Source organism: Bombyx mandarina, chromosome 16 (assembly GCF_030267445.1).
Source record: "Bombyx mandarina strain Sakado chromosome 16, ASM3026744v2".
NCBI lineage: Eukaryota > Metazoa > Arthropoda > Insecta > Lepidoptera > Bombycidae > Bombyx > Bombyx mandarina.
In genome coordinates this window covers 6,225,774-6,239,733 of record NC_143222.1, presented here as the reverse complement: position 1 = coordinate 6,239,733, position 13,960 = coordinate 6,225,774, and the positions used below count along the sequence as shown (strand labels likewise).

The following is a 13,960-nucleotide window of genomic DNA, read 5'->3' as shown; positions in this document are numbered from 1 at the left end:
TTGATATCGAACAATGGCGGTTGCGTAGATGAAGTAAAGCGGCGTATGGCGATCACAAGAAATGCAATGGACAGTCTGAAGAAGATATGGAAGAACAGAAGCGTTACCAAAGCCACAAAGATCCGGCTCGTACAAACTCTTGTTTTCCCCATATTTCTAAACGCTGCGGAGACGTGGACATTGCGGCAGGTCGAGAGAAAGAAGATTGATGCTCTGGAGATGTGGTGCTGGAGACAAATGCTTGGTATTTCATGGACCGAACTTCGCACCAATATCTCCATTCCTCGAGAACTCGGCATTAAGCAGCGTCTTTCGGCACTCGTGCATGGACGCATACTATCATTTTTTGGACATGTCTCGCGGCGAGGAAATGACTCCATAGAGCACCTTGTCGTTCAGGGCAAAGTAGAAGTCACTAGACCGCGTGGAAGGGTGCCCATGCGATGGACCGACCAGATCGAGTCGGCAGTTGGCGGCTGTTTGCATGAGTGCACCAGGCTCACCACAAACCGGGAGGAGTGGCGATTGCTCGTAAGGCGCATAACATCTGCCCACAACAATGATGCTGGATGACGACCACGACCGCTCTGACAAGAGTGATACGACATACGATACGATACTTAAAACATAGACACGATTCCTAATGTGAAAATAAAAGTTAGTTACACAATCTTTAAGACGTTGATAGATCTAGGTTTGTAGATTAACACGACAATGTGAACGTGGAACGCCATTCTTGATAAGCGACTACTTCACTGCAAAATTAAGCAGGATATTGATATTGACACATACAGGCTTTGCGCTCCTATTGGTGCTTGTTTTGTATGGCTTACATTATATTGCCGTATAATTTATACCAATGCTTTTATTTATTGGTGTGAGGGTATCTTGTGAGTCCACAAGGATACTCCCGCCCAGTCTATTTCTGCCGTGAGGCATAAATTCGAATTGCTTTGAAGGGTGAATACTCTACCCATGTCTCGTTTGAAGAAGGACGTGTTATATATAGCGCTCGGAAAACAGCTTCAGAAAATTCATTCAGATCTCAAAAATCTCTATCGCCTATTATTCGTCTAGATATAAAAAAATATATTTTTAAATTACGTATTTGCCTCAGAATCGTAATATGGCATCATCGCATCTTATGTAAAGTACTTATACGACAGGCGTGACGTATTTAGATACAAATAAATACGTTTTGTTGGTCAACAAAGATCTATTCTCCGAAATCACGTCTGATCAAAATCAAAGTTTTTAATCCTTTGAGGAAGTATTTTAGTCTGCGTTCTATGAAACTTATTGGAACTATTAAAGTCTTATAATCTCTTGTTCGTGATGTGAATTTAACAAAGCTTAGTACATTAATTGTTGACGTCTATAGTTTCCAAACTAAGCGCTGTACAAAGGGTTTTGAACGTTGATTAGTTTTCACCGTAAAATACGCAATTTGGAACGATAAATACGAATGCTTTCAATTTGTTACAAGCGATTGAGGCTATTTTATAGATTTATTGCAATAGTCATTACCAGAAAATTAATGGAATCTTCAGAATTGGACAGATAAATCCATAAAATATAGATAAAAAACATTTTGTTCAAATATACTATAATAGATAGTTTCATTATATCAAAGACCGAATATCGAGAAACAAAATACTAAAGGTATTCACGAAATACGGTACCTTTTATTCTGTCTTTTTATTGGTATTGTAATACACCGAATAGTTTCTTTTGTCTGAAAATAAATGGGATGCTTTGTGCTTCTCAGTCAGATATGTATGAAATAATGGGAGGAGATAAGCTAAGAATTACGAATTCAACGCTTTCAGTGCTTTTATTACGATTTTATCCGATACGCTTGTTTAGAAAAAAGGCGTTTAAATTTATATTTTTATTTACTAGTCTGGTATAGAAGCAACAATGTATCTTTTGAAGTATTTAATTGGTTTTCTTACGACGGGCAGGATTTAGTAATTAATAATTATTTCAAGTTGTTTTCCACTTTTATTTCAAAGGAATGTTTTTTTTTTCGAATTAATTGCAGGGTAAAAATCGAAGGAATTAGCGACACCAAATATTGAATTTATTTTATTGTTGAATTACATATATGTATATCGATTTAAGGGTATAAGTAGGCTTCAAGTTCTGGCTGGATAGTTAAATTTATTAGAAGCCAGTTTTATAAATAGAAGGCCGTATTCTATTCGCACGATCGTTGATTATTTTATTGCATAAAAGAAATTTCAGAGATAATAAGCATTTTTTTTAATTGCTTAGGTGGGTGGACGAGCTCACAGTCCACCCGGTGTTAAGTGGTTACTGGAGCCCATAGACATCTACAACGTAAATGCGCCACCCACCTTGAGATAAGTTCTAAGGTCTCAGTATAGTTACAGCGGCTGCCCCGCCCTTCAAACCGAAACGCATTACTGCTTCACGGCAGAAATAGGCGGGGTGATGGTATCTACCCGTGCGGACTCACAAGAGGTCCTACCACCAGTAAAGATATATATCGATTTAAGAGTATATAAGTAGGCTTCAAGTTCTGCCTGGATAATTAAACTTATTAGAGGCCAGTTTTATAAATAGAAGGCCGTGTTCTATTCGCACGATCGTTGATTATTTTATTGCATAAATGGAATTTCAGAGATAATAAGCATAAACAAGGATTTTATAAATGAAGTAATACATCAAACTATACTACGTGGGTTTGGGAATGCGTAAGCGGGTTAGAATATGAGCGAGAGCTGTTTTTTTTAATTGGAATTGAGAGTTAAATAGTGATGTTATTGGAGCTAATTTTAGTATGATTACAACAACAATTAAATTGTGTTTGGCTGTAACCATATCCGTAATACTAGTTAATTCTTTCCCTGCCAGTTCGATCGATGGTTTATTATACCTTCATCGATCAATCTAGTTTTCGGATCAGAACATAACTGAGATATATATATGGCTCGGAGAAGTGCTTATATACTGGTTAATTAAGCTGCGAACATGTTATGTTTTGACGTATGCATGTGCCGTTATAAGATAGATAGAACTGGGACTTTGAAATTATAATTTGCGTAATTACTGGTGGTAGAACCTCTTGTGAGTCCGCACGGATAGGTACCACCTACCCGCCTATTTCTGCTGTGAAGCAGCAAGGCGTTTCGGTTTGGGGTAGCCGTTGTAACTATACTGAGACCATATATCTTATGAGATATATGATGAACATATATCTTAAGGTGGGTGGCGCATTTACGTTGTAGATATCTATGGGCTCCAGTGGACCACTTAACACCAGGTGGGCTGTAAGCTCGTCCACCCCGATAAGCAATAAAAAAAAAACATGTCACAAGGTTTATGTAAGCTGTAAACCTATTTAAAGTGATAAGCAAACTTAGCTCATGAAGCCTTGTTTCAATCAAATTAGCTTCGAATCCATTTGGTAAATTAAAACCCGTTATGGAAGTGACGTTGTCCGCCGTTTTGTATTCATCACTTGGCTCGAAGCTACGCGTGTATCCTTTTAGTAGAGAGGGTCTTAATGGTCTGATTGCGGTATTAACGGAATCGATACCACAGAATCGATTAGTTGTTTTTATGTAACTTCCTAAAGCGGTTTAGTACTTTAGATTTTGTGTTACTAGCCGAGTGAGTATATTATAATCAGGCGTATTTGCGATAACTGGGCTGGAGACATCACCGTCGATGATCGCAAAATTTGTAATTTGCGATATGCTGACGACACCACCTTGCTAGCGGTAACAGAAGCAGAAATGACCAACTACTTGGATAGAATGGGGCGCATCGGCACTGGGGCTCTAGATAGACAGGTCCAAAATCAAGATCATGGGCATAGATCGTACGGGCAAGATTTAGCTCACAGAAAAACTTGACTTAGAGGTAGTTGACTACTTTGTATACCTGGGCGCAAAACGCAAACTCGATAGTCGTTGCCGATCTTGGGACATGACCGTATTAATTTATTAGACTGAAGGCTTTTATATTATATGAACTGGAAATTATAAATCTCTCGTAAAAAGCAGATCGCCGGTAACATACTGATGGTAGGACGTCTTGTGAGTCCGCTCGGGTTGGTACCACCACCTTGCCTTTTTCTGCCGTGATGCGTTTCAGTTTCAAAGATGGGCAGTCTTGTACTGTAAAAATTGAGACCTTAGAGCTCAAATCTCGAGGTGGATGGCGGTATTTACGTTGTAAATGTCTATGGGCTCCGATAACTACTTAACACCAGGTAGGGCCGTAAGTTCGTCCATCCGTCTAAGCAATAAAAAAAAAGTATCTACCCGTGTGGGCTTAAATAACTTCCCAAGTACCCGTGGAATTCACAATAGATAAATGCAAATTAATAAAAATGACTGACGCTTTTTTGTCAAGTATTATCATCTCATAATTCAAATCAATCTGAATTAAAAACTATCGCGACCTGAAAGGTATCATGGTATTGCGTAAATTAAATATAACAAAAGTATTCACAGCTTTTTCACAGATCGCAAAAGTAGAGTTTCTGTGCATGCGATATTCCGACCAACAATTTTTTCCAACTGACTGAATCCGAAACGTGTCCCAATTGCTAACGTCTGTATAAAAATATTATGGATATTATATAAAAGAACTTATAATGCTATGCTTTCATGAAGTTTGTATAAGCCACACACTCAGAACTTTTCATAAGCCGTTGTTGATGCTTTTCGCTACGTTAAGTGCAGTTCAGAATTTGTTCCATACATGTAGTTTTTTTCTGTTATTTCGTTGTTTTTGTTAGTAATGAATTGTTATGAAACATTTTTTTAGTTACGATTTTTACTATCAAAATGAATTGAACTTACTGCACACCTAGTGATAAAAAGTTGTTGTAGCTTGAACCTGGCAATCGTTAGAGACATTTTTTCAAAACCACGCTCGAAAAAAATTATATCATATGGCTTGTGAGACCCTCTGATGTTCTGATGTCGGAGTCTAATTTCATGCGAATCCGGTATTAACTCAGTTCTGGTAGTGAGTGTTGCGATGGTGAAAATATATTTGAGGATCATTTCAAATAACTCCACAGAGCATACACGAAATAACGTACGGTACAAAACGTAGAGGCAAAACTTCTCCGTATACTTAAAGTTTTTTTTTATTGCTTAGATGGGTGGACTAGCTCACAGTCCACCTTTGGTGTTAAGTGGTTATGGAGCCCATAGACATCCACCACGTAAATGCGCCACCCACCTTGAAATATAAGTTCTAAGGTCTCAAGTATAGTTACAACGGCTGCTCCGCCCTTCAAACCGAAACGCATTACTGCTTCACGGCAGAAATAGGTAGGGTGGTGGTACCTATCCGCGCGGACTCACAAGAGGTCCTACCACCAGTAGTATCTCTATAATTTGCCTATTTGTGAAGTTGAAGAAGTTGTGTTTTTTTTTTGTTCAATTTCTCAGCATATTTATCATCCACAGCATTGCCCCGAAGCTGCATTAGTGTCGGCTCGGGTACTTGCTGCCGAAGGAACGCCGGCAACAAGGTCCGCTTCCGGTGTGGAGAGGCGTCCATCAGCGCCACGACCTCCTCTTTGTAAGAGAGGAAGCGGTTCTCTACTCGCACAATCTCCGCCACAGTCTAAGTAAGTGTAAAAGTTTTTATAATAAGTATGTTAAAAATATAAGAAAACTAGCTGTACCCGTCCGCATCGCTGGGCATTTAAAATTAACATTATTATTTCTCACCGCCACAAAGGTTCTGTAGGGTGTAAGTGTAGGGAGTTCAACACTCATATAAATATTAGCCTATCCATTAAGTTCATGTATTTTCTACATGGGCACCAAGTTTCAAGTCAATCGGATGCACGGTTCAGTAGTTATAACGGAACATCCGTCAAAACCACTGTAGATTTATATATTAGTACCTATAGATCTTCGAGTAAAGTTAATGTGTAAAGGTAATTTATTTTTAATCATCAGAACGTTTAGTTTATGAGGTTTGCGACAAAGTTCTCGCTGTTTTTTTAATAATGAAAATGCAATTTTATTTTTAAAAAAATATCCAAATGAGTCATTCAATGCCTCGGCTGTATAGACGATTTGATGATTTTTTTCATCTTTATGGCACAGTTCGAATACCTTAATAATAAGTAATGACAGAAGAACATGACTTATTCTAAAATTTGTCGATATCCAAATATTTTTGCCTAAAGTATGTTTTCACCGAAATGTTTTATTGTAAGTGCAGTGTATGCTTAAAAAGTTGTCTTTTTCTGTTAAGGTAACTTTGTCAGTTCACGGTACCCTTCAAATTTTAATCTAAAAAATCTCAACTGTGTTGGTTGGTTGGATAAAACGGTTGTTCTAGCTTTTATTGCTTAGATAGGTGGACGTGTTCACAGCCCACCTGGTGTTAAGTGGTTACTGGAGCCCATAAACATCTACAACGCAAATGTGCCACCCACCTTGAGACATGAAATGTAAGGTCTCAGTATAGTTACAACAGCTGCCCCACCCTTCAAACCGAAACCCATTACTCGCTAGATTAGCATGCACCAGACGTCTTATCCTATAGGCTACGACGACTTCAGATTTACAGACTTAGCTTGTAGGCTTCAACCCGGGACGAATGATTTAGACCCGCGTGGGCTTAAAACACATCTTACCACTATTCCTTAACGACTAAAGATTAAAAGGTGTTGCTTAATCCGTTATGAACAGTATTGAAAATTATGAAATTTACGTAACAAAATATTTTCCCCGTCCAACTAATCATCAACTAACCAATTAGTAGTTTATTAATAATTTTCGGACTTTATATTACATTTGTTTCAATACAGAACGAAAAAAAAAACGGGACGCAATGAAACAAGAGATACAAAATCATTTCGTAAATCCTTAAAATGAATGCCATTGAGTTCAAGCTTAAATTACAAGAAAATCTTACGTTTTTAGAATTCGCTGCGCAATTATTTAATACGGGATTTGCTCGGTGAGATTTATCAAGGAAATTAAATCGTCTCGGAGCCTTGACAAGCTCGGGAAATTCATTTTAACGGCATCCGTAAGCCGGGCCGTGGTTGCTGAGTTCTTATTGAACACTTTAATTTTAATCAAAGCGATCTGTCATAAACTATGTCTTCACTTTATCGGATGGTATTATTCTTAAATGAAAATTGTTTGCAAATATATTTGTAAAATTATTATGATAAGCCTGTACCGAGCCTATATCTTTACTTTGGATATTAGAATCAAATTTTGTATTTTTAAATTTACCTTCTTCCCTAAAGCCACAAATATTTTTTAACTATGTGTATGTTTGTTTTGTTGAAACCTAAAGATTAGTAAAAAAATATAAAATTTTACCAAAAAACAACTTCATAATGGATCAATATGTAGTGACATATACCTAGTCAGGTCATAAGTATTGTCACACAGTAAAAACTTTTCTTTTAGAATGCTGGCCACAAAAAAGTTTATTGAATTCGAATTTCGAATTGTTCATGAAAATAAAAATGTATACTTTTAGAATTTTTACTCATTTTTAAATATGGAGTGGACGCTTAAAGAAGACCGTGTTGCAGTTATTGCGTTGCATCGTTATGGTTACGCGCCAATTCTAATTTTTAACATACTGAAAAATTTGAATATAACCAAAAGATTCGTTTATCGTACCATCAAACGATACAATGAAGACTCTAGTGTAGATGACAGGTCAAGAAGTGGTTGCCCTCGATCTGTTAGGACTCCAGCAGTGATAAAAGCTGTGAAGGCGCGAATTCAAAGAAATCCCAAACGTAAGCAGAAACTGTTGGCCCTTCAGATGGGGTTAAGCAGAACCACGGTGAAAAGGGTGTTAAATGAAGACTTAGGGCTTTGGGCATATCGAAGAACTACAGAACATCGTTTGAATGCTCGTCTAATGGACCTGAGACTGAAGAGATGCCGCGCTTTGTTGAAGCGGTACGCGGAAAAAAAAAATCGGGAAATTCTTTTTTGGGATGAAAAAATTTTTACCGTAGAAGAGAGCTACAACAAACAAAATGATAAGGTGTACGCACACAGTAGTGAAGAAGCGAGCAACCGTATTCCGCGTGTCCAACGAGGTCATTTTCCATCCTCGCTCATGGTATGGTTGGGAGTTTCTTATTGGGGCTTAACAGAGGTACATTTTTGTGAGAAAGGTGTAAAAACGAATGCAGTTGTGTATCAAATACAGTCCTGACGAACCTTGTGGAACCTGTTTCTCATACCATGTTCAATAACAGGCACTGGGTATTCCAACAAGATTTGGCGCCAGCTCATAGAGCGAAGAGCACACAAGACTGGCTGGCGGCGCGTGAAATCGACTTCATCCGGCACGAATACTGGCCCTCCTCCAGTCCAGATTTGAAACCGTTACATTACAAGATATGGCAACACTTGGAGGAAAAGGCGTGCTCAAAGCCTCATCCCAATTTGGAGTCACTCAAGACATCCTTGATTAAGGCAGCCGCCGATATTGAGATGGACCTCGTTCGTGCTGCGATAGACGACTGGCCGCGCAGATTGAAGGCCTGTATTCAAAATCACGGAGGTCATTTTGAATAAACTTTAGTGTCATAAGAATCTATGTTTTGTTAAGTTCATTTTGGTATATGAATGGTTACATAATGAATAAACTTGTTTAAATTATTTTACATTAAACATGTGACAGAATTTATGACCTGACTAGGTATTTGCGGTAGTATTTTTTTTTGCTTCCGCTTGTAAATTTCAACTAGAAATGGACAATTGGAAAAATATTGTTTTTGGTTATTTGATTATAGCATTTAAGACATAGTTTTTAAATGCCAATTGCGTATTAATTTAGTCACAAACTGTAGGTTAATGTAATTAATACAAAAAAACAATTCCTTTGAAATTGTTATTTATCCTGAAAACATCCTATTGATTGAATGTCGATTGACGATCAACACGAGCTCAAGGATTATATTCTGTAAGCGTTGAACAAGCCTAAGCCAATATTTAATCTACTAAACTTCTATCGCGAGCACAATGTTTATTTTTGTAGGATTTGCCTATTATAATTTGTAGATTTTTCTAAGCCTTTCTAGAACTTTAGTTGTTAGTACGAGAATTACTTTCATATGTTTATGTTATCAATATTTTAATTATTATCCTGATACTTGTTTCAAGTGCTCTCAATAATTTGAGTAATTACGCTACTTAATGATTTTTGTTTCATTTTAAATCAGGATTTTGTTCGTGCAAGTCTCGAAGTATCTCAAGTATATATTTGATACGTATTTAATTTACACAATCTCCTACAAACATAGTTGCAACAAAAAATAATAACATTACATTCCAATTTAGAGCTTGTCGTTCTCATATTATGAATGTTCATTATATTTGCTTATTGTCGCAGAGTTGTGTGCGCGTGGCTGGAAAGGATCCTTGGTGACTTTATCTGGCCGTTTTTTATTCTTGATTTTAATACGCTTCATAGTAATTTATGATCTCTTTCAAAGAATATAAGCAAGTACTATATGATAATTATATTTTTCTAAAACAATCCCCTAACATTGGCTGTGGTTGGAAAGTGGGTGTTTCAATCGATACAAATGGTCATAATGCCTTAAGAGGCCGTATGCTTGAAGAGGCCGTATTAAGGCCAATAAAGATAATTTCGAATGAGCTTAATACTTTTAGAATGCTATTATACAAAGGAATATTGCAGTGATCAATGTTTTCTGTTATAGATAGAAAATAAAGACTTTTCATGTGAAACTCTTTATGGAAAGATTAAATATATATGTACTACACATACTGGTGTCTTGTACATAAAGTTATTGTTGTTTCTTAATATTAATTTGGGACTTATAATATGACTATAACTTATATTTAATTCAGAATTTAAAAAAATAATCTAAAAAACATTCATAAATATTTAAATCGTCAAAACAAGTCTATTCTGTTCTATTTTGTTAAGAAATTTTTATTCTGTAAGCAAGATGAGATTAGATTAATGTTTGTAACGGAATATAGCGTTGCCGAGGAGGCTTTACAACAAAATCCAATTAGTAGTTAGAATTCTATAAGATTTCATTATGTCACACATTTCGAGTGGACGAGTTTTAATTTTAAGTAGCGCAAAAGTTGAAACATTACGTTGTGTTTTTCGTGAAATATGAGCTAAAGGATGTTAATATTGAGACGTTTCCATTGTTTATTTATCTATTAAGCATTAGTAATAGTAACAATAAACGTTCCGCATTTAATGAATCTAAGGTAGGAATTTTCTGTTATGAGTATTGAAAGGACGAAAAAGACAAGAACAAGTCTACTCAGAACTTTATCCAAGGAATATTTTTACCGTCTGATTCAGAAATAAACTCCCCTTCGCGGGGCTTCCTATACAAGATGTACTCCTTCAAACGAAGTTCAAAAAGATTCCTGAACGATAGATAGTGTTATCGCTGACATTCTTGATGTCCTGGAGACTCCGTGTCAACCTATCATCAGGTAGGCTGTATACTCGTCGGCATTAGATGTTTTCTAACAGAAACGGTCATAGTAGTTTATCCGTTCAGTGATTTGCTATATCATTTACGTAGAAGTTTCACATTGGCCGTCGTCGTGGCCTATCGGATAAGACGTCCGGTGCATTCGTGTTGAGCGATGCACCGATGTTGCATTCGATGTCAGGCGGGTACCAATTTTTCTAATGAAATACGTACTCAATAAATGTTCACGATTGACTTCCTCGGTGAAGGAATAAGGTGGTAGGACCTCTTGTGAGTCCGCGCGGGTGGGTACCACCGCCCTGCCTATTTCTGCCGTGAAGCAGTAATGCGTTTCGGTTTGAAGGGTGGGGCAGCCGTTGTGACTACTTATATACTGAGACCTTAGAACTTATATCTCAAGGTGGGTGGCGCATTTACGCTGTGGATGTCTATGGGCTCCAGTAACCACTTAACACCAGGTGGGCTGTGAGCTCGTCCACGCATTTAAGCTATAAAAAAAAGTTAGTTTTCATAACTATCTTTTTTTTATAGCAGCAGTATTTTTTTATAGGTAGGCAGCGGCTTGGCTCTGCCCCTGGCATTGCTGAAGTCCATGGGCGACGGTAACCACTCACCATCAGGTGGGCCGTATGCTCGTCTGCCTACAAGGGCAATAAAAAAAAAAAAAAAACCTCTATTCATTTTAATGAAGTTTGCTTTACACATATTATATATTATCGTAAAGTGATTGAGGTTTAAGAATGAATTATGCTATACGTATTATATGTGTGTAGCGTATGTGATAAAATATTGAGGTTTCGTGGTTTTCCGAAGGCTCACTGTAAATATTTGGCTTTGCCCAAGGTTTCATTACGGAAGCAATCTATTCGACGCTCCGCTAGGAATACAATTTTCATTTTGGAAAGCTCATCCAGTACGCTTGTTTTCTTTCGAAATTACTTTTTTACGTGACTCGTGTACGCTTTTGGTCCAATTCTAATTGATATTTTATATGCCGAAGCAATAAATATGCTTTATACAGGTTCTAAGATCAAGCTATGTTAGTCGCCACCGTAAAGTGGAAATACATGGTAAAGTGGACCTTGACATGTCTTTGATTTCAGTCCAAGAATGTCGTGTTCCAGTTAACGTCATTAATATTATTCGTTAAGAATAATTATTCACTAGCTTTTCGCTCGCATCTTCGCCCGTGACGACTACGCTTTTTATAGTTCATGCGAGACTCGTGCGAGATCCGTGCTCAGCAGTGGAATGAAATACTTTATTTTACCCGCACGGGTAGGTATTACCACATTGCCTACGTAATGCGTTCTGGTTTAAAACGTGGCGTTGTACTACATATTATTATATAGAACTGAGATTTACAACTCATGTCTCAAGCTGGGTGGCAGCAATTAAGTTGTTGATATCTATGAGCACCGGTAGCCAATTAACAGCAGGTGAGCCGTGAAACAATAAAAAATATTTTAAATATTTTAAAAACATTATTAAAAATAATTTTGTTTCTCAGGTTTCAAACTATTTTCATACAGAATTTTATCAAAATCAGTTTGTGGTTTGTTTGTCAAAATCTAACATACAAACAGAGACAATTTCGTTTTGTTAAAATTATTTGATATGTAACTTCTAACACTTTATATGAACACTACAGGAAAATCCGTTGACCAGGATCATGAGAACAAGATGTTGAGAGGATTAGGAGTATGATTATGATTTTGTTTGCTTATTGCAAACAAAAAGATAAAAAAATATGATAATTAAAAACGTTGCTATTTGTAATTCACTTCACTTCTTTAGTTGTCCCTTTATTATTCTTATCAGTAACCTTCAATGTAGAGACACCGAATCCTACTGTTTTATTATATGTATTGACTAGTTATTTGAATGTCAAGTAATAAAATTCCAGTATATTTTTTTGTCTTCGGCTTGCGCTTGTGGACAAGGTGCAACCTTCACCCATGCCATTAATAATTAAGCCAGTTATGCTGCGTGGAACCGGTGACCTCTCGCGCGTGAAGAACGCATCACACCGCTGTGTCATGAGCGCGTTTGAATTAGAATAAAATGTATTATATTGTAGTTCCTTTCGGTAGCGCGACATGTTTATAGTTGAACTGTTATCAATAGTAAATGGCGGCATTCACGTTGCGACTTCAGATCTTCTTATCTTTCTTCTTCGTCCTAGCGTTTCCCAGTGTAGTGCCAGGATCGGTTTTCCAACTTAAACTCCTTCATTTTACCCGCTCTTCAGGTCTGTCTTAATAACAGCGTTGTATTACGATAGGATTTCCTTTTAAACCGACAGGGTAGAATACTTTGCGGTATAAATTTTCAGGACGATGGCACCTACCCTTGCGGACTCACAAGTGAAATAGAAATTATTAACACGCTTTTATTAGCTTCATACGGATGTTAGTATGTTTGTATGTAACGGAAAATTTGAATGTGATTTTTACCCCCTTCAAAACGTCGGATTAACTCTAAATTTGGCATACTTATGAATGACTGATAAAAATTCAATATTTTAAACAGTTAGACCCGTTTTCCTTACTAGAATAATTAAGATTAACGATTTTTTGTTGGGACTAGCTCCCGATTTTAACAGCTCTTCCACAATATTAACAAAGCCTAATTCAACCGCTGTACAAATTAATGGCTTACTAGTATTGACACGCTGATGTTTAATTGTAACATCGTAGTGAATATAGTATATCGTATGAATTGTTTCAAAAACTAAAAAAGACGCTTTTAAAGAAAATCCGACTAGAAAAAGAAAATAAATTTATTGTAAAAAAAATTTATTAGTTTTTTTCGTTGAGTTTCAATTCGTTTATTAAACTATTTTACTGGTAGGAGGTAGGACCTCTTGTGAGTCCGCACGGGTAGGTACCACCACCCTGCCTATTCCTGCCGTGAAGCAGTAATGCGTTTCCGTTTGAAGGGTGGGGCAGCCGCTGTAACTATACTGAGACCTTAGAACTTATATCTCAAGTTGGGTGGCGTATTTAGGTTGTAGATGTCTATGGGCTCCAGTAACCACTGAACACCAGGTGGTCTTGAGAACGTCCACCCAATTAAGCAATAAAAAAAAATTGTAGTTTTCCTTCTAATTTACTACGTATAAGGATGAAAGAACTAAGGGCCTATCTGGAATTAAGTTCTTATCAGAGCCCATCGCTATCACAGCGTGGTTGCTGGTCCAAGTCGCAATTTTCTTGTACAGTGGCTGTCTCAAGCTGGAAAGCCTTATTGTTGCGTATCAGAAAAAAAATGATAAGATAGGGAAATGAGGTAGGAATATTACTGTCAATTACCAAGGTTCTCCTGCGTTGCATATTAAATATTCTTTGAATGAACTGAGTAAGCTTATTCAATTTAAATTTGAATTTTAAAATGTTTGAATTTGAAAACGTTACTTTATTTTCGAAGAATTAATTTTAGAGAAACTTTAATAAAATTCGTAATTGAACTTTCGTG

At 36.9% G+C, this 13,960-nt stretch overlaps 1 protein-coding gene across 6 annotated transcripts in view; it reads left to right on the top strand.

The window, feature by feature from the left end:
- The window catches only part of LOC114246823 (small G protein signaling modulator 2), a 59,449-nt gene that overhangs the window by 23,290 nt on the left and 22,199 nt on the right, over nucleotides 1-13,960 (top strand). For all 6 annotated transcript variants that reach the window (XM_089733514.1, XM_089733513.1, XM_089733518.1 and 3 more), the window contains exon 4: nucleotides 5,457-5,620. In XM_089733514.1, coding sequence (XP_089589640.1) covers nucleotides 5,457-5,620 — 164 coding nt within the window. The remainder of the gene's footprint in view (nucleotides 1-5,456; nucleotides 5,621-13,960) is intronic.